At 43.0% G+C, this 21857-nt stretch overlaps 1 protein-coding gene across 1 annotated transcript in view; it reads left to right on the top strand.

Moving 5' to 3' along the window:
- The first annotated feature begins 419 nt into the window (after positions 1-419).
- The window catches only part of LOC140492269 (interleukin-31 receptor subunit alpha), a 132317-nt gene continuing 110879 nt past the window's right edge, over positions 420-21857 (top strand). Inside the window, exon 1 of the mRNA XM_072591216.1 lies at positions 420-498. Coding sequence (XP_072447317.1) covers positions 420-498 — 79 coding nt within the window. The remainder of the gene's footprint in view (positions 499-21857) is intronic.

Raw genomic sequence — 21857 nt, 5'->3', positions numbered from 1 at the left:
TACTCCTGCTCCTGGTTCTTACGTTCTTATGACAGAGGGTCATCATCATCATCACCTTCAGCTGCAGTTGGGGTTGCAGTAGTGGATGCCTATGGTTCATTTTCTTCTGACTGTTTCTTGGGGGTTGGTTCAGAGAAGACATCTGATTTTTGCTGTTTTGCCCTTTTTTTTCTTCTGCCTTTGAAGAAGCTTCTCATAAGGTGCCAGATGATATCTCATTGAACAAACTGCTGCCCTGCTGCCTTCTGCATTGCAGTTGTTGTCCTCTAAGAGCTGCAACTGCTACTCAATTTCCCTCAGGATAGAAAACAAAAGAGAAGTGGAAAGCTCCTGTGAAGCTGCATGCTGGACTTCATCACCTTCATCCCCAGCTTTCACTTCCTCCTCAGCAACAAGCTGTTGTAGATCGGCATGGAAACATGGCGCTGACATCTGAACATGTGCAGCATGAAGCACGCAAAAACAATCGCTGCTGGAATCGTGCTGTTGTGAACAGAGGTAAGTGTTCTCGAAAATACTGTTCCCTAATTCTTCAGAGATATTATAGCCAAATCGCTCTGCCGAAACACACTTTATATGAGAACTACCTGTCCTTCAAGCAGGCAGCCAAACCCTTTTTTAAATATGATGAGGCTCTTTCCTCTCCCACTTGTTCAGGCAATGAGTTCCTGTGCTGCTCTGGGTGTAAAGATCTCTGCTCAGCTCCCCACTAACTCTAAACCTATCAGTCCTGGTTAATCAGTTCACTGCTAACGGAAATAGGTCAGTTCAATCCACTTATCTTCTGCCTCTTATAGTTTTGCACAGGCGGATACCCATGGCCACACTGTTGGAGCTACAAAAAATGAGAGGAGTTTAAAAGAGAAGTTGTTCAGAGTGAAGACAATCTCAGCCAATGGAGGAGGCTGATGATTGACAGGTCTCAAGGGACCACTGTCTTTTTGCCAGCCTTATCTTCCTTTACACCTTCCCTCTCAACTTATTATAATTAACCCAGTTATTTCTCAAAATACTTGACAGGTATTTGGCTTTTCCTTGCGCCAGATTTCAGTGTCCCTGTAGTTTTCACAGAAACATTGATTTTCCAACTTCATCACAACTCTGTGTATTGTTAATTAATGCCTTGAGTTTAACTGGGGGAAAGAGACAGAAAATCCTTACGCAAGCTACACAATCTTACAGATATTAAGAAACAGCAAGAAATGAGTAAAACCTAGTAGCTCAGCCCAACACAATAGCCTGGAACAAATGTGGATTGTTACCTGAGCCATGCACCAATTGACACTGCTGAAGAAGGGCTTATGCCCGAAACGTCGATTCTCCTGCTCCTTTGATGCTGCCTGACCTGCTGCGCTTTTCCAGCAACACATTTTTAAGCTCTGATCTCCAGCATCTGCAGTCCTCACTTTCTACCAATTGACATTGGGTACATAAAATGAGGGGAATAAATACATAGCTCAAAGAATGAAAACTGGAAGAACTGCGGATGCTGTGAATCAGAAACAAAAACAGAAATTGCTGGAAAAGCTCAGTTCTGAGGAAGGGTCGCTTGACATGAAACTCAGCTCTCTCCACAAATACTGTCAAACCTGCTGATCTTTTCCAGCAATTTCTGATTTTGCTGGCTTAAAGAATGGTCTGGAATAAATGGGTTGTTGGGCACTAGCTACAGTTCGTAGGAAAGTATAGTTAGGCTGGTCAATGCCTGAATCATGCAGGAACCTGTGTTCTTGTGAAACACATACTGAGGAAGAGGGTTTTTAAATTCATAGTGAAGACAAGGAATCAAATGGAAATATGAATCCAAGTGGATAGACATGGGAAGAGAGGAAAATAGCAACATGGGAAACAAAGGTCAAAGAATTCTATTGGATCCGTTAGATACTGCCTGCAAGACTAACGTAATATACAAGATAACATGCAAGAACTGTAAAAGCCACCACATTGGACAAACAAGCAGGAAACATGCCAGCAGGATACATGAACACCAACTGGCCACCAAAGGACACAACCCACTCTCACTAGTTTCCATACATACAGACAAAGAAGGACACCACTTTGACTGGGACAACACACACATCCTTGGACAGGCAAAACAAAGACACGCGAATTCTTAGAGGCATGGCATTCTAACCAGAATTCCATCAATAAACACATCGACTTAGATCCTATCTACCTTCGCTTGAAAAAAAGAAGCAGAAATGACATCACCCACCTTAAGAAACCAAGACCTATAAATAGAGAGGTGAGACATACCACCAGCACTTCACCAGAGACTCTCACTGATGATGTTACTTAGTCATGGTGAGGAAATATCTTAAAACAAACCTTCCAAATCAGCAAACAAACTTACAGACTTATCATCAACCTGAGCTACAAATTTTCTCAGAAGTCGTTAAGGTCAAAGAATGGCAGAAAGGGTAAACGAGAAGTAAAGAACCAGGAATACAGCAACTAACTGTTACAAGGAACAAACACATAAAATGAAAGGCTCTCTATCTTGCTACGGACTAAACAAAACCCCCTCAAAATATACTAAGAAGGTAACCTAGACTGTAACGTTTTAAATGTTGCAATTGTACCAGCCTCCACTACCTCCCCAGGCAGCTCATTCCATACACGTACCACCCTCTGGGTAAAAAAGTTGCCCATTAGGTCTCTTTTATATCTCTGTCCGCTCACCATAAACCTATGCCCTCTAGTTCTGGATTCCCTGACCCCAGGGAAAAGACTTTGTCTATTTATCCTAGCCATGCCCCTCATAATTTATAAACCTCTATAAGGTCACCCCTCAGCCTCTGACAGTCCAGGGAAAACAGCCCCAGCCTGTTCAGCCTCTCCTTCTAGCTCAAATCCTCCAACCCTGGCAACATCCTTGTAAATCTTTTCTGAACCCTTTCAAGTTTCGCAACACCTTTCTGATAGGAAGGAGGAACAGAATTGCACGCAATGTTCCAACAGTGGCCGAACCAATGTCCTGTACATCCTCAACAACCTCCCAACGCCTGTACTCAATACTCTGACCAATAAAGGAAAGCATAGAAAATGCCTTCTTCACTATCCTATCTACCTGCGACTCCACTTTCAAGAAGCTATGAACCTGCACTCCAAGGTCTCTTTGTTCAGCAACATTCCCTAGGACCTTACCATTAAGTGTATAAGTCCTGCTAAGATTTGCTTTCCCAAAATGCAGCACCTCGCATTTATCTGAATTAAACTCCATCTGCCACTTCTCAGCCCATTGGCCCATCTGGTCTAGATCCTGTTGTAATCTGAGGTATCCTTCTTCGCTGTCCACTACACCTCCAATTCTGGTGTCATGTGCAAACTTATTAACTATACCTCTTATGCTCACATCCAAATCCTTTACATAAATATTGAAAAGTAGAGGACTCAGCACCAATCCTTATGGCACTCCACTGGTCACAGGCCTCCAGTCTGAAAAATAACCCTCCACCACCACCCTCTGTCTTCTACCTTCGAGCCAGTTCTGTATCCAAATGGCTAGTTCTCCCTGTATTCCATGAGATCTAACCTTGCTAACCAGTCTCCCATGGGGAACCTTATCGAACGCCTTACTGAAGTCCATGTAGATCACATCTACCACTCTGCCCTCATCAATCCTCTTTGTTACTTCCTCAAAAACCTCAATCAAGTTTGTGAGACATGATTTCCCACGCACAAAGCCATGTTGACTATCCATAATCAGTCTTTGCCTTTCCAAATACATGTACATCCTGTCCTTCAGGATTCCCTCCAACAAATTGCCCAACACCTAGGTCAGGCTCACTGGTCTATAGATCCCTGGCTTGTCCTTACCACCCTTCTTAAATAGTGGCACCATATTAGCCAACCTCCAGTCTTCCGGCACTTCACCTGTGATTACCAATGATACAAATATCTCAGCAAAAGGCCCAGCAATCACTTCCCCAGCTTCCCACAGAGTTCTAGAGTACACCTGATCAGGTCCTGGGGATTTATCCACTTTTATGCATTTCAAGACATTTAGCATTTCCTCCTCTGTAATCTGGACATTTTTCAAGATGTCACCATCTATTTCCCTACAGTCTATATCTTCCATATCCTTTTCCACAGTAAATACTGATGCAAAATACTCGTTTAGTATCTTCCCCCAATTTCTGCGGCTCCACACAAAGGCCGCCTTGCTGATCTTTGAGGGGCTCTATTCTCTTGATACTTACCCTTTTGTCCATGTGTGATTAAAAATCACCAGATTGCCAATATGCACCATACAATTGGGTAATCCTGAAAAGACTTTATTGGTTAGTCTTTGAAACGTGGCTGGGTGCATTTTTCATATCAAATGGTGTGACTTTAAACTGGTACAGTCCAGTCGGTTTCACGAAAGCCAAAATTTCCTTCACTCTTTCAGATAAAAGCACCTGCTGGTATGCTCTGAGTAAGTCCAACTTAGAAATATAAGTTGCTATTCCACATTCTCAATATACTCTTCCAAATGTGGAATAGGATATGAATCAGATTTTGGAATTGTATTGACTTTGTGATAGCCCATGCATTGTGATAGTCCACACGTTGGCTATCATTTGGCACCATTACTACGGGTGAGTGTCATTCGCTGCAACTCAGTTGATTATGTTGTCTTTGAGCATGGTTTCATCTCTTTTTGAACCTGTATGCACTGAGAGGGTTAAGTCTATAAGAATGTTGCTTATGTGGAGTGGCATGTCCTATGTCTGCATCATACATAATCAGCTCAGTACTTCCCAGCTTATTCCCACATATCTCACCATGTGATTTTAATAACCGTTTCGGGTCATTTCAATTTTCCTTTCAAAGGTAATCATAATTTATCCCAATTTCCTCATTATTCGATTTAATTTGAGGAATGCCCAATTCAGAATTATTTGAACTTGGTTCTTCACTCTGTGTTATTACTAATGGCACATTCTTCTTTTGTTTTCCTTTCCTTTCAAAATATCTTTTGATCACATTCACATGACACATTCTATGATATTTCTTCCTACCTGGCATTCTTTTTAAATAATTCACTTCAATCAATCTCCTTTCGATTAAAGGCCCACTAAACGTTTAAAGATTTACCTGCCACTGGAAGTAACATTAACATCATCTCCACAACCAAAATTATGAATTTTTGATCTCTTGCCTGCTTCATCACATGCTGTGCTACTTTTAAATGCTGTCTAGCCAACTCACCTCCTCTATTTAATCTGTCCCTAAAATCTAACACATCGTCTAAAAATGTAGTCTCTGATCTCTGACTCACCAAGTTCTCCATAATTAACTTCAGTGGTTCTCTCACCTCAAGCCCAAAAGCTAATTCAGATTTATTGAATTGAGTTGATTCATTATGTGGATCCCTAGTTGCAAAAAATACAAGTAGAATTCCTTTATCCCAATCCCCTGGATAGTCTTGACAAAAAGCCTTCAACATGGTCTTTAAAGTTTGATGCTACAATTCTAAAACTCCCTGCAATTCTGTATGCTACACAGTAGATTTGAGTTGTGTTATTCCTAAGCAATCCATAACTGCCTTGAATAACTTTGGTGTAAAATTTGACCCTTGATCTGATTGTAACTCTGTGGGTAGACTGCATCTAGTAGAATATTTAAGTAGCGCTCCCACAATCCTTTTAGCCAAGATATTGCGTAATGGAATGGCCTGTGGAAATCGCTGTTATGGTCAACAAATAATGATTCCCACTTTTTGTTTTAAATAGGGGTCCTACACAATCAGTTAAGACCCTTGTAAAAGATTCCTCAAATGCAGGAAAGGTTATGAAGGGTGATGGTTTTATCACTGCCTGAGGTTTTCCACTTACCTGCCACTTATGACATATTCAGCAAAACTCAACCAGGCCAGGCCAATAAAAATATTTTTGCATTTTGGAATGAATTTTCCTTACTCCCAAATGACCTCCTACATGCAGCATCTCATTTCAATGACCCACCGGTAATACAACTTGACAAACCTTTGCCCAATTCTCATTCATCTTAATATGCAATGGTCTCCATTTTTTCATCAAGATGTCATTTTTAAGATAATAACTCTCTGGGACACATTCAGACTCTTCTTCTGCGTATGCTTTTTGATACGACTGCTTTAGATTTTCATTTTTCTGTTGTAGCTCAGCTAATTTTTCTGAAATAAAAATAGCTACTTTGTTCTCCACCTATTCTTGTTTTTTTTTTCTCAACCATTTGATGAAGCATAGGTTCTGATAATTGAACTTCAACTGCATTATCTTTACTCTTTGAGTTCTCCTCCTGTAGCTTTGTGACCTTGTTAACACACAGTCATGAAAACCTCCAGGATATGCTTCCTGGAACACCTCAGTTGCCTGATTTTCCACTAGCTTTTCAACCACAGTAGGCAATACTCCCATCTGTGATCCAGCTGTATCTCAACTAAAAATAAACTATATGTCTGGAACTGAAAATTTCTCTATTACTCCCACTTTTCACCGGACTCTCCAACCTCACTTTTTATAATGGAACACAGCTTTTTTCATCATGAAGTCCACGTATTACCACTTTTTTTGGCAAAACTCCTTCCAAATTAGATATCTCCTCATCTCTCCCCATCCAAGGCTGACATTCTACTGTATCCTATAAAATCTTAATTTCTATTACTCCTGGCATACATGAGTAAACCTTACCCATGTTATGAAATTCTTTAAAGAGATCTGGCACTTTCTTCTCAACCAACCCCTGACCAGGTTGCACATTCTTTTGCAGCTTTTTATTTTCCACAGTGCTTTCCTTTATCACTTTAACAAAACTCACTGGCTTAACCTGTTTTCCCATCTCCGTCTTCCCAGAGCTTTTTCTAAACAATCAATACTGTGACTTCATGTGGCCTAATTTATCGCAGTGAAAACACCTGAGCTTTTTCACTTGTCTTTCCCACTCATGGACTTGCTTTTTCATTTGTGGTAAGCTATCTTTACTATTGATAATGAGATCTCCCCTTTTCCCTTACCACCTGAGGATTTTTCTTTTTTTCAATTTCTATCCCTCACAGATTGAAATTGATGACTGAAGCCAAAGTTTGGTTTATGAACCACCACATAATCATCTGCCGATCCTGCTGCTAATCTTGCAGTCTTAACTCTCTGCACTTCCATGAGTTCTCACTACCTCAAGAAGCAAATTTTTGAACTCCTCCAAATTAATCACCTTTCTAAAAGTGTCAACTATTTGATCTATTTTCAATGTCCTTATCCACCGATCAAAATTACTTCATTTGATCCAATCGAACTCTGTGTACATTGACCAGGTTCCCTCCTTAGATTCCTAAAACATTGTCTGTAGGCTTCCAGTACTAGCTCATACGGACTTAAGTTGGCTTTTTTCACCTCATCATACTCCCCAGATACCTCCTCTGATAGTGATACAAATACCTCACTAGGCAAAAGTGGGTACTGCAGATGCTGGAGATTAGAGTTAAGATTAGAGTGGTGCTGGAAAAGCACAGCAGGTCAGGCAGCATCCGAGAAGCAGGAAATCGATGTTTTGGGCAAAAGCTCTTAATCAGGAATCTGCTGATGAAAGGCTTTTTCCCAAAACGTCGATTTTCCTGCTCCTTGGATGCTGCCTGACCACTGTGCTTTTCAAATACCTCACTAGCTCTGTCTACCAACTTTGTTTGGATCAACAATACCCACATGGCCACCAAGCATTTCATTTGTCCAGCCACTTGCCCAAATGAAAAGAAACCAGGTTCTATGTCATTCTTAGAGTCATAGAGTCATAGAGACGTACAGTACGGAAACAGACTCTTTGGTCCAACTTGTCCATGCCAACCAGATATCCCAACTTAATCTAGTCCCATTTGCCAACACCCGGCCCATATCCATCTAAACGCTTCGTATTCATACAGCCATCCAGATGCCTTTTAAATGTTGCAATTGTACCAGCCTCCACCACTTCCTCTGGCAGCTCATTCCATACAAGCACCATCCTTTGCATGAAAGAGTTGCTCTTAGGTCTCTTTTATACCTTTCCCCTCTCACCCTAAACCTATGCCCTCTAGTTCTGGATTTCCCCACCCCAGGGAAAAGACTTTGCCTATTTATCCTATTCACACCCCTCTATGAAGACACCCCTCAGCCTCCGACGCTCAAATCCTCCAATCCCGGCAACATCCTTGTAAATCTTTTCTGAACCCTTTCAAGTTTCACAACATCCTTCCGATAGAAGGAGACCAGAATTGCACGCAATATTCCAACAGTGGCCTAACCAATGTCCTGTACAGCCGCAACATGACCTCCCAATTCCTGTACTCAATACTCTGACCAATAAAGGAAAGCATATCAAACGCCTTCTTCACTATCCTATCTACCTGCGACTCCACTTTCAAGGAGCTATGAACCTGCACTCCAAGGTCTCTTTGTTCAGCAACACTCCCTAGGACCTTACCATTAAGTGTATATGTCCTGCTAGGATTTGCTTTCCCAAAATGCAGCACCTCGCATTTATCTGAATTAAACTCCATCTGCCACTTCTCAGCCCATTGGCCCATCTAGTCAAGATACCTGTTGTAATTTGAGGTAACCCTCTTTGCTGTCCACTACACCTCCAATTTTGGTGTCATCTGCAAACGTACTAACTATACCTCTTATGCTCACATCCAAATCATTTATATAAATGACAAAAAGCAGCGGACCCAGCACAGATCCTTGTGGCACTCCACTGGTCACAGGCCTCCAGTCTGAAAAACAACCTTCCACCCTCTGTCTTCTACCCTCGAGCCAGTTCTGTATCCAAATGGCTAGTTCTCCCTTTATTCCATGAGATCATACCTTGCTAACCAGTCTCCATGGGGAACCTTGTAGAATGCCTTACTGAAGTCCATATAGATCACGTCCACCACTCTGCCCTCATCAATCCTCTTTGTTACTTTTTCAAAAATCTCAATCAAGTTTGTGAGATATGATTTCCCACACACAAAGTCATGTTGACTATCCCTAATCAGTCCTTGCCTTTCCAAACACACGTACATCATGTCCCTCAGGATTCCCTCTGACAACTTACCCACCACCGATGTCAGGCTTACCAATACATAGTTCCCTGGCTTGTGCTTACCACTTTAAATAATGGTACCACGTTAGCCAACCTCCAGTCTTCTGGCACCTCACCTGTGACTATCGATGAAACAAATATTTCAGCAAGGGGCCCAGCAATCACTTCCCTAGCTTCCCACAGAGTTCTAGGGTACACCTGATCAGGTCCTGGGGATTTATCCACCTTTATGAGTTCCAAGACATCCAGCACTTCCTCCTCTGTAATATGGACATTTTACAAGATGTCACCATATATTTCCCCACATTCTATGTCTTCTATGTCCTTCTCTACAGTAACCACTGAGGCAAAATACTCATTTAGTATCTCTGCCATCTCCTGTGGCTCCACACAAAGGCTGCCTTGCTGATCTTTAAGGGACCGTATTCTATCCGTAGTTACCCTTTTTGCCCGTAATATATTTGTCAGAACCCGTTGGATTTTCCTTAACCTCATTTCCCAAAGCTATCTCATCTCCCTTTTTGTCCTCCTGATTTCCCTCTTCAGTGTACTCCTCCTGCCTTTATACTCTTCAAAGGATTTGCTATCCTATCTATACCTGATATATACTTCCTTCTTTTTCTTAACCTAAACATCAATTTCTCTAGTATCCAGCATTCCCGACACCTACTAGTCTTTCCTTTCACTTTAATGGAATATACTGTCTCTGGACTCTTGTTATCTCATTTCTGAAGGCTTCCCATTTTCCAGCCATCCCTTTACCTGCGAATATCTGCAACCAATCAGCTTTTGAAAGTTCTTGCCAAAAATGGTCAAAATTAGCCTTCCCCGAATTTAGAGCTTTAATGTTAGATCTGGTCTACCATTTTCATCACTATTTTAAAACTAATAGAATTATGGTTGTTGGCTCCAAAGTGCTCCCCCACTGACACCTCAGTCACCTGCCCTGCCTTATTTCCCAAGAGTAGGTCAAGTTTTGCACCTTGTCCAGTAGGTACATCCACATACTGAGTCAGAACATTTTCTTGTACACACTTAACAAATTCCTCTCCATCTAAACCCTTAACACTATGGCAGTCCCAGTTGATGTTTGGAAAGTTAAAATCCCCTACCATAACCACCCTATTATTCTTACAGGTAACTAAGATCTCCTTTCAAATTTGTTTCTCAATTTCCCTTTGACTATTAGGGGGCCTATAATACAATCCCAATAAGGTGATCACCCCTTTCTTATTTCTCAGTTCCACTCAAATAACTTCCTTGGATGTATTTCAGGGAATATTCTCCCTTAGTACAGCTGTAATGCTGTCCCTTATCAAAAACGCCAGTCCCCCTCCTCTCTTGCCTCCCTTTCTGTCGCATTTGTATCCTGGAACATTAAGCTGCCAGTCCTGCCCATCCCTGAGCCATGTTTCTGTAATTGCTATCATATCCCAGTCCCCTGTTCCTAACCATGCCCTGAGTTCATCTGCCTTTCCCTATAGGTCTCTTGCATTGAAATAAATGCAGTTTAATGTATTAGTCCTACCTTGTTCTCTGCTTTGTTCAAGCCTGCACTGTTTAACTTGCTTTTTTTCTCAACTGTACCAGTCTCAGATTGATCTCTTTCCTCAGTATCTCCCTGGGTCCCACCCTTCCTCCTTGCAAGTTTAAATCCTCCTCCTGAGCAGCTCTAGCAAATCTCCCTACCAATATGTTAATCCCCTTCCAATTCAGATGCAATCCGTCCTTCTTGTACAGGTCACTTCTGCCCCAGAAGAGATTCCAATGATCCAAAAATGTGAATCCTTCTCCCATATGCCAGCTCCTCAGCCATGCATTCATCTGCTCTATCCTCCTATTCCTGCCCTCACTAGCTTGTAGCACCGGGAGTAATCCAGATATTACTGTCCTCGAGGACCTCCTTTTTAAATTCCTACCTAACTCTCTGTATTCTCCCTTTAGAATCTCATCCTTTTCCCTTCCTATGTCGTTGGTATTAATTTGTACAATGACCTCCTGCTGGCCCCTCTCCCCTTTGAGAACATTCTGCACCCTCTCTGAGACATCCTTGATCCTGGTACCAGGGAAGCAACACACCATTGTGATTTTTCGCTGCTGAACACAGAAACATTTGTCTATGCCCCTGACTAGAGAGTTCCCTAACACAATCAAGCAGTTGGAACTGATGTACCCCTCATTACATTAGAGCCAGTCTTGATCTGAGAAACTGGGCTGTCTGTGCTACATTCCCCTGAGAGTCCATCACCCCCTACATTTTCCAAGCTAGCATACTTGTTTGAAATGGGGATAACCACAGAAGACTCCTGTACTACCCATCCACCTCTCCTACCTTCCTCGGAGTTAACCCATCTACGTGACTATATCTGCGGCTTTTCTCCCTTCCTATAACTGCCATCCATATATGGAAGATAAAGATTGTTGGGAAGTAAATGGTGACATCTTGCAAAACGTCCATATTACAGAGGAGGAAGTGCTGGACGTCTTGAAAAGTATAAAAGTGGATAAATCCCCAGGACCTGATCAGGTGTACCCTAGAACTCTGTGGGAAGCTAGAGAAATGATTGCTGGGCCTTTTGCTGAGACATTGATAGTCACAGGTGAGGTGCCGGAAGACTGGAGGTTGGCTAATGTGGTGCCACTGTGAGCATAAGAGGTATAGTTAGTAAGTTTGCAGATGACACCAAAATTGGAGGTGTAGTGGACAGCAAAGAGGGTTACCTCAGATTACAACAGGATCTTGATCAGATGGGCCAATGGGCTGAGAAGTGGCAGATGGAGTTTAATTCAGATAAATGCGAGGTGCTGCATTTTGGGAAAGCAAATCTTAGCAGGACGTATACACTTAATGGTAAGGTCCTAGGAAGTATTGCTGAACAAAGAGTCCTTGGAGTGCAGGTTCATAGCTCCTTGAAAGTGGAGTCACAGGTTGATAGGATAGTGAAGAAGGCATTTGGTATGCTCTCCTTTATTGGTCAGAGTATTGAGTACAGGAGTTGGGAGGTCATGTTGCAGCTGTACAGGACATTGGTTAGGCCACTGTTAGAATATTGCGTGCAATTCTGGTCTCCTTCCTATCGGAAGGATGTTGTGAAACTTGAAAGGGTTCAGAAAAGATTTACAAGGATGTTGCCAGGGTTGGAGGATTTGAGCTATAGGGAGAGACTGAACAGGCTGGGGCTGTTTTCCCTGCAGCATCAGAAGCTGAGGGGTGACCTTATAGAGGTTTACAAAATTATGAGGGGCATGGATAGGGTAAATAGGCAAAGTCTTTTCCCTGAGGTCGGGGAGTCCAGAACTAGAGGGCATCGGTTTAGGGTGAGTGGGGAAAGATATAAAAGAGACCTACGAGGCAACTTTTTCACACAGAGACTGGTAGCCAGAGGAAGTGGTGGAGGCTGGTACAATTGCAACATTTAAGAAGCATTTGGATGGGTATATGAATAGGAAGGGTTTGGAGGGATATGGACTGGGTGCTGGCAGATGAGACTAGATTGGGTTGGGATATCTGGTCGGCATGGACAGGTTGGACCGAAGGGTCTGTTTCCATGCTGTACATCTTTATGACTCAATGACTTTATAATTGTGCAGGTTCACTGCTGTGTCAATTAGCAGTGTGGGTTTCTTTCTCTCTCTCCCTTACAGACTATGTGCTCGCTGCCTTTGTCTGTCTTTCTCCCTTTTAAAAGTGCTGCTGTTCTGACTTTTTTTTAAAATCCAAAGTTCCAAAGCAATTGCAACAACGTATAAAACAGTAATTGCTGCACCTGGAATTCAAGGAAATCACTTCCAACACCTGAAATACCTTTAAAAAAGTAGCAGCCTGTTACAGCCAGAAATTTGTCCCATCCTCCATTTTGTCGAACTTTGGCAAGCTTGGACATATTTAGGCGTGGAGTCAGAGAAAATGGGTGAGATTCTTTGTGAGCACTTTGCGTTGGTATTCACTGAGGAGAGGGACATGATAGATGTTGAGGTTAGGGATGGATGTTCAATTACTTAAGGTAAGGAGGGAGGACGTACTAGAGGCATTAAGGTGGACCAGTCCCCAGGTCTGGATGGGGTCTATCCCAGGTTACTGAGGGAAGCGGGAGAGGAAATAGCTGGGGCCTTAACAGATATATTTGCAGCAACCTTTAACACGGGTGAAGTCCCAGAGAACTGGAGAATTGCTCATGTTGTCCCCTTGTTTAAGAAGGGTAGCAGGGAAGATCCAGGTAATTATAGACCCATGAGCCTGACATCAGTGGTATGGAGGAGAAAGTGAGGACTGCAGATGCTGGAGATCAGAGCTGAAAATGTGTTGCTGGAAAAGTGCAGCAGGTCAGGCAGCATCCAAGGAACAGGAGAATCGACGTTTCGGGCATCAGCTGAAGAAGGGTTGATGCTCGAAACGTCGATTCTCCTGTTCCTTGGATGCTGCCTGACCTGCTGCGCTTTTCCAGCAACACATCAGTGGTAGGGAAGCTACTGAAGAAAATACTAAGGGATAGGATCTATTCCCATTTGGAAGAAAATAGGCTTATCAGTGATTAGATTAGATTCCCTACAGTGTGGAAACAGGCCCTTTGGCTCAACCAGTCCACACCCATCCTCCGAAGAGTAACTCATCCAGACCCATCTCCCCCTGAATGAGGCACCTAACACTATGAGCAACTAGGCATAGCCAATTCACCTAAGCTGCACATCTTTGGATTGTGGGAGGAAACCGGAGCACCCGGAGGAAACCCACACAGACACGGGGAGAAAGTGCAAACTCCACACAGACAGTCACCCAAGGCTGGAATTGAACCTGGGACCCTGGTGCTGTGAGGCAGCAGTGCTAACCACTGAGCCACTGGGCTGCCCACCCGACCAATTTGTGAAGGAAACATGCTTTTGTGCGGGGAAGGTCATGTCTTACCAACTTCATAGAATTCTTTGAGGAAGTGACAAAGTTAATTGATGACGGAAAAAGGGCTGTAGATGTCATATACATGGACTTCGATAAGGTGTTTGATAAGGTTCCCCATGGTAGGCTGATGGCAAAAGTGAAGTCGCATGGGATCCAGAGTGTACCAGCTAGATGGATTGAGAACTGCCTGGACAACTGGAGATAGAGAGTAGTAGAAGAAGGGTGTTTCTCAAAATGGAGGACTGTGACCAGTGGTATTCCACAGGGATCCGTGCTGGGACCACTGTTGTTTGTGATATACACAAATGATTTGGAGGAAGCTATAGGTGGTCTGATTAGCATGTTTGCAGATGACACTAAAATTGGTGGAGTAGCAGATAGTGAAGGGGACTGTCAGAAAATACAGCAGAATATAGGTAGATTGGAGAGTTGGGCGGAGAAATAGCAGATGAGTTCAATCCAAGCAAATATGAGGTGATGCATTTTGGAAAATCCAATTCAAGAATGACCTATCCAGTAAATGGAAACGACCTGGGGAAAATTGATGTCCGGAGAGATCGGTATATTCAGGTCTGTTATACCGCGAAGGTGGCAATGCAGGTCAATAGAGTGATCAAGAAGGCATACGGCATGCTTTCCTTCATCGGATGGGGTATTGAGTGCAAGAGTTGGCAAGTCATGTTATAGCTGTATAGGACTTTGGTTCTGCCACATTTGGAATACTGCGTACAGTTCTGCTTGCCACATTACCAAAAGGATGTGGATGCTTTGGAGAGGGTGCAGAGGAGGTTCACCAGGATGTTGCCTGGTATGGAGGGTGCTAGCTATGAGGAGTGATTAAGTGGTTCAGGATTATCTTCATTAGAAAGATGGAGTTTGAGAGGGACCTGTTTGAGGTTTACAAAATCATGAGAGTTGTAGGCAGAGTGGATAGCAAGAAGACTTTTCCCAGAATAGGGACTGAATTACTAGGGGTCACAAGTTCAAAGTGAGAGGGGAATAGTTTAAGGGAGATATCCGTGGAATGTTCTTTACGCGGAGGGCAGTGAGTGCCTGGAAAGCATTGCCAGCGAAGGTGGTAGAGACGGACACAATAGCGTCACTAAAGATGTATCTAAACAGAAACATGAATGGGCAGAGAGCAGAGGTTTTGGATCCTGAGAAAATAGGTGACAGGTTGAGATAGAAGATCTGAATTGGTGCAGGCTTGGAGGGCCAAAGGGCCTGTTCCTGTGCTGTAATTTTCTTTGTTCTTTAAACAGATCTCCACCAGGCCTATGGCTATGAAGGGCTTGCTCTCTATCACTGTCCTGATCACTACTCCTACCTTTCACTTCTACATTCGCCTTTTTAAGTTGACTTTGAGTTTTCAGTTTCAACCTCCAAAGTTTAAAAACTCTCCTTTTCTCCCTTTCTTTTGCTAGGGCCTCTCTTTCCTTTCATTTTTCCTCTGCTTTCAGTTGTAATTAATTTCCTTTTCATGTTCAAGCAGTTTCATTTGCAATTGAATTTTAGCTACTTTCAATTATTCCAATGGCATTTCCGACGATTGTAAATGTTGCTGCCATTACCTCAACTTTTCAGACGGACAAAAACAACCCCAATTCCGGCTTTGCCTTGCTCACTTTCTGCAGATCTCCTGAAGTGACTTCTTCCACCTCCAGGGAACTCTTAGTGACTGAAAGAGCCATCATTACACAAGACACACCCTATTTAAACTGACCAAATTCAACACTTGCAAAGAGAATACCAACACTCACCACTCACTGCCTTTGAATCCAATAATCCTAAACTCAACTTGGAATTCAAGCTTTTGATCCTGTTATGGGCCAGACCAGACCCCCTCAAATATATTAAGAAGATAGTCTAGACTTTAACTTTTTCTTATTTTAAAGCTAAGCGTAAGGCATTGTGCTCTTGATATAATTCGATTGGTCCAACTAGCAGACTGGAAACAAAACACAATTTATTCACATACTATAATTAAAATACAGGCAAAATAAAAACAAAAGAAAAGAATTCATTTGACTGGAACCCTATCAAAATGCTTAAGAAAACTATATATATAAACTACTAATAACTAGCACGACAGACAAAATAAAGTACAAAGTAAAAACAAAAGAAAAAATTGGCTTAACTGTAATTCTATTGAAATGCTTAACAAATAATATATGTTAACTGCTACTGATTAACTGTTTCACTACAGTAACATCCCATAAACATACCCTTGGCAAAGGCAAATTCAGTCAAATAAATTGTCTCACACTTAATTCTAGCAGCAGGAAGAGAACCCCAGCTTTCAGCTGTAACAGAGAGAGTAATAAGAGCTTCTCTATCCAGCTTCAAGATCCCAGCACCTGCTACTGAAGGCTAAAACTAAAACAAAATCCAGGTTCTGTGGGAGCTTGACCCCACCCATCCAGGCTTCTTCTATTGCTTCAACTTTAAAAAAAAACAAGGCCTCAAATTCTGTTTATTGGTTTTGGAGCAGACTACTTTGTACCTCAGCCTTTCGTAAATAAAACAAAATGACAAAATACGCCATTCCTGCACATCCTGTCGATGGCACTGACCTGGGTGACAACTTCAAGCCAGGCTCTGACGGCATGGTTGGCTCTGTAAGTGCTCTGCGAAGACAACACCTCTAAATTCCATGCCCCTTCGACCCTGGATCTCCAGAATCATCTTCTCCTTCTCCAACATCTTCTGTACTCATCTTTGAGCAAGCAGGTAAAAACAATGACTGCAGATGCTGAAAATCAAATACTGGATTAGTGGTGCTGGAAGGGCTTTTATTCCTGATGAAGGGCTTTTGCCCGAAACGTTGATTTCGCTGCTCGCTGGATGCTGCCTGAACTGCTGTGCTCTTCCAGCACCACTAATCCAGTATTTGAGCAAGCAGGGCCAGCTTTGGAAAGCCAGTACTCATCTGAGTGCACTGTCACATTTTAAACGTGATCTTTTAATGATATCGATAACACCAGTCTTCCCAATTTCTATTGCACTGCACTCTGAGTCTGCTTTCCATTGATCAGAAAGATACTTGGGTAATCAGCACCCATCAGATCCTGAGAGCTCAGAGAGACACAGTAATCAACACAGCTTCTGTCGTCCTGAGACCACCATGCAGGATTTTCTCTCCCACTGTTGCCATGAAGGCTACAGTTTGCTTTTGTGGATGTGCTGACAGTGACTGATTGCTTGCTGCTGTAGGTGAGAGTGAGAAAATAAAGCTCCTCTCACACTGTTGCAAATACAAGCTGTAGAATCCAGTCACATCTATTAGTTGTCACATGTCCTGGAGTGAGTGCCAGTCAATCCCAGTTCCAAATCTTACACTGGCAATGAGTGATGTTCTTGACAGGCACTTTACTAGAGGCATTCTACCATCTATGTTTTGTAAGCACTATTTAATTCAGTAAGTTTTATCAGTTTCCTCCTGTGAAAATATGGCATCTTTTTTTTTCTGCCCTGATGCCATGATCCTGTTTAGCACCCACTGGTAGTTTTCTTCTAGTGTGCAAACTTTGAACGTAAGGAACATGCTGAGACACTCAAGTTAGCTGAGAGTAGATTGTGAAAGCAAACTGCAACACATTTGCTGTTGTCCAGGTTGCTGTTACAACATTCAAGCAGAATTTGCTTTTAAAAATTACAGTGGATAAAACCTTATAAGGTCTTGAGAGACATGGGCAGTGGTGGAATTTGTGGCAGAATGAGATGAGCAATCCATGCCCTCACTGCACCTTTTGTGAAGTAGCAAGACATGTTTTTCACTTACTGCACACAGCCTCCATGATAGACAACAAGCACCAGCCACACACACTCCACAAACATGGACATTGGCATTAGACATGTACCAAGCACTAACAACTCTCATAGCACATCTCCAGTTGTTCTTCTGCACTTCTGCACTTCAATGCGGTGCCTCAGGCTTCACTGACAACTATTATTGTAATGCTGCAGCAAGGCACATGCACCCAGCTAATGGACTGGATCAGATTGCATCCCTGGTGTCTGAACTTCACTCGCTCTCATGGCGCACTCTCGTCTTGAGTTTATCCCTGCCATGTGTTGCCTTGCCTTTTTCTGCATTCTCCCCTCAGCTTGGGCCTTTATTACATCTGCCTTGCCATGCAGACATAAAATCAAGAAGCTTGTCATATTTGTCAGCAGGCCTCAGTCATATGGTAGGTGATACCTTCTGTTAGGAGGTGCCAGCACGGTAAGTTCAGGACAGCCTCTGCTGCCGGTCCAGGCATTTAGAAAATGGTCAGTCAGCTTTCGGTTAGAGACACAAAAACTGCAAATGCTGGAATCCAAATTAGACAAGCAAGAGGCTAGAAGGACACAGCAGGCCAGGCAGCTTCAGGAGGTGGAGAAGTCAATACTTCGGGTGTAACCCTTCTTCAGGACTGGGGGTGGGTGTGGGGGGAGCTGTAGATAAAGGGTGTGGCGGGGGCAGGGTGGTGAGGTGAGGATAGGTGAAGACAGGTAGAGGGTACAACCTGGTTGGTCAATGGGAGGAATGAATCTGGTTGGTGGCAGGGAGCAGTGGAAGGGAGGGGGAGGGGCTAGGGAGGGAGTTGGGGATGGGAAGGGGATTTGAAATTGGAGAACTCAATGTTGAGTCCTCCGGGCTGTAGTCTGCCCAGAGGGAAGTTGAGGTGTTGTTCCTCCAATTTGCGTTTTGGCTCATTTTGGCAATGGAAGAGGCAAAGGATAGTCATGTCAGAAAGGGAGTGGGAGGGGGAATTAAAATGGGTGGTAACTGGGCTGTCTGTTCAGAACTTGCGAGCTCGACTGCGATGCTCAGTGAGCCATTCCCTAAGTTTACGTTTGCTTCCCCTGATGTAGAGAAGACCACATCGGGAGCACCTGATGCAGTAGACTAGGTTGGAAGAGAGACAGGTGAACTTCTGTCTCACCTGGAAGGACTGCTTGGGGCCCTGGATGAAGGTGGGGAGGTGGTGTACTGGCAGGTTTTGCATCTTTTCCAGTTGATTTCCGGGCAGTCTGAACCAGGGTGCATTCTACATAACGGGTGGGGAGCAGATTGACGGACAGTCCACCACCTGTCTTAACACTTTCTACCCTTTTGTAGGCTGCTTTCCTCCCGGAATAAGAGTCGGAATCACAGTGGGTGAAAGTCTGTGCTGCATCTGTTACTTTTGGTGCAGATAAGGGAGGTGAGTAGGCTGTGCAGAGGTCAATACAGGGTTAGTGGTATCAGCGGTTGGGATGGGTGAGAGCGAGTGTGGAAGATGCTGCTGGCAATAGTGAGCAGGGTAGAGCATGCGCTTTGGTGGGAGGTGGGCACAGTAGCAGAGACAGAGTAATGTGAAGTATCAGAGAGAGGATGGTGATGCTTTGAATTCCCCCAGAGGGCTGAGACTGCACTGCCACGGGTAGCAACCTCGGGCTAGGCAGCTTTGGTCTGGTGTTGTGGCCTCCACTTGCCGGTTCTAGGGGAAAAGAACATCCCATGTTTACACCAGTCCACCCAGAAGGACCTGAACGCAAGGTAGTGGGTGCCATGTCTGCCATATCCAAGGCAAATGTCAGTAACCATTCAGGGTTGTTCCAGACTGACAGTGTACAACAGGCTTTTAAAGATGGCACAGATGCAAGGGCTGACAATCTTTTGGTGAATACCCAGTGAGTGGTGAGTTGTTTTGGGAATGGTGCATGGTAAGGCAGGGATAGGATTGAATATGAGGGACCCAGGATAGGTAGTTGATAAGGACTGTTTGGTAAGACATGAGAAGAAACCTCACTGGGCCTCACTGGGCAAAAAGAAACCCAACCCAACTTGCACCTTGCAAAACAAGTACAATTCAATCCTGTAATTTCCATGCACGACATTTTAACAACATTAACACTAATCACTGACCTAATGGATATGCAAATAAACTGACCCAGGAAATTATCATATTAGTACCTTTGCCAAGTGCACTTGCTTTCTATTGTTGTAATGCACTGTACAAAATCTTGAATTGACTAGATGCAGTCCACGGCTGTAACCTAATTCTGGTGGTTTATAAATTGTTTCACCTTTGCTGATAGCTCATCTGTAACTGCTGTTAGATTGCTGTGCAGATAATGTTTCATTAACTCAGCTGAATGCTAAAATGAACCAATTTGATGGGTAGAGATTAATGGGGTTCATCACTAACTTACAAATTGTCTTGTCATACACAAAGTTCACACTGATCTACGCTATCTACAAAATCCAATCCAATCCAAAAATCATTTCCACATAATACCTCTTTTTTTCTTATACTTATAAATCTCAGAATGAATAGCTGCATGAAACTGGAAAATGTGCGATTTTGAGTCTGGGTAGAATTACTGTAATGAGGTTATATCCAGCCCTGAATATTTTCTCACAAGCTGTATAACTGAAGTGTGAGAGCACGCGGTTGAAATACCACTTAAACACCACCTACATGTTTCCAGGAATTTTATCAGTTAAATCAGTTCAGTTAGTAATAAACCCACCCTGTTGAAGTTTAATGAATATCATTCAAACTCTTCTTTGCCCCCACCCAACTATAACAGCTTCATCGAAAACAATGTCAATTTGCATTTAAACAGTAGAACGTCCCAACAGTAGCTTTGGCAAACAGAATTTGACATCAAGTCACAAGGAGAGACTTTAGGGTCGGTGACCAAATGTTTAGTCAGAGAAGTAGGTTTTTGAGGACATGGATGAAAGTGAGATAAAAAGGCAGAGAGATTAAGAAGGGAATTTGAGAACGTGGGACCTAGAAACCCGAAGGAACCACTGGCAATGATGGGGTGATGAAATCGGTAATGCTCAGAATTGGAGGAGTTGCAGGAATGGAGGAGATTTCAGATGTTGGGAGATCATGGAGGGATTTGAAAAAGAGGATAGAGTTGTACAAATGAAAAGGAACTTACTGGAGTGCCAATGTGGGTCAGCGAGGTGAGGGCTTATGAGTGATCGGGACCAGTGAAGTTAAGGCATGGGGAAAAGTTATTTGGTAGACATCAAGTCTGAGGCACTTTGAATGCAGGAAGCCAACCTTGAGTGCATTAGAATATACAAGTCATGAGATACAAAGAAATTGATAAGGACTTCAACAGCTGAGGCACAAACTGTGTTAGGTATTGCCCTCCAGATGAATGGCTTAGGATAGCCATGTGATCGTAAATTCATCTCAAACATAGTGCCAAGATTCTGAGCAGTCTGCTTCATTCTCTGATGGTTGCTAGGGAGAGGGAAAGAGGCTGGGGCTCAGAAATGAAGTTTGCTATGGAGAACCAAATACAATGGCAACAAGTTAGTTTGGTAAACCTCTGTTCCTCCACTACCAATGTCGCAGTCGGATTTTACAATTTAGACAGATTAAAGTGGTTGAGAGTAGTGGTGGTGAGGAAGAGCTGGGTGGTGTCAGTACACCTGATTTCAGGTGATGTTGTCTGGAGTGTAAAAAAACTTGGAAAGATGCAAGGAACTGGCCCATCAATAACCAACCTTTAAAACTCCATGTACGTTATTATTTTGCTAAAAAGAGAGACATGTTGCTGAATCTTTCTGTCTTTCTCTCATCAGAGTAAATAAAGATATCCCAAACATCATCATCACCATCTCTGAATTGGTCCTGGACTAACCACCAGGATTGATCCAGCAGAAGTGGCAGCAGAGTGGTATACAGTCAGAAGGCAGTTGCCTTGGGAGTCATTAACATTGACTCCAGGCACAATGAAGTCTCATGGCTCATGGGCAAGGAAAACCCCCACTGATTATCACTTACTATTCTGATGAAATAGTGCTTCCCCATGCTGAACACCACTTGGAGGAAGGCAAGGGTTTTGAATATAGTCTGGTTATTTTGCTTGATATATATGGTATATCTAGTAAATTTTAAGCACATATTTCTGACCAATGAACACACTTTCTCATTAATATCTA

The sequence above is a fragment of the Chiloscyllium punctatum genome, chromosome 2, assembly GCF_047496795.1.
Source record: "Chiloscyllium punctatum isolate Juve2018m chromosome 2, sChiPun1.3, whole genome shotgun sequence".
Taxonomy (NCBI): Eukaryota; Metazoa; Chordata; class Chondrichthyes; order Orectolobiformes; family Hemiscylliidae; genus Chiloscyllium; species Chiloscyllium punctatum.
Note: the sequence above shows the minus strand (reverse complement) of the source record. Positions and strands in the feature narration are given on the sequence as shown.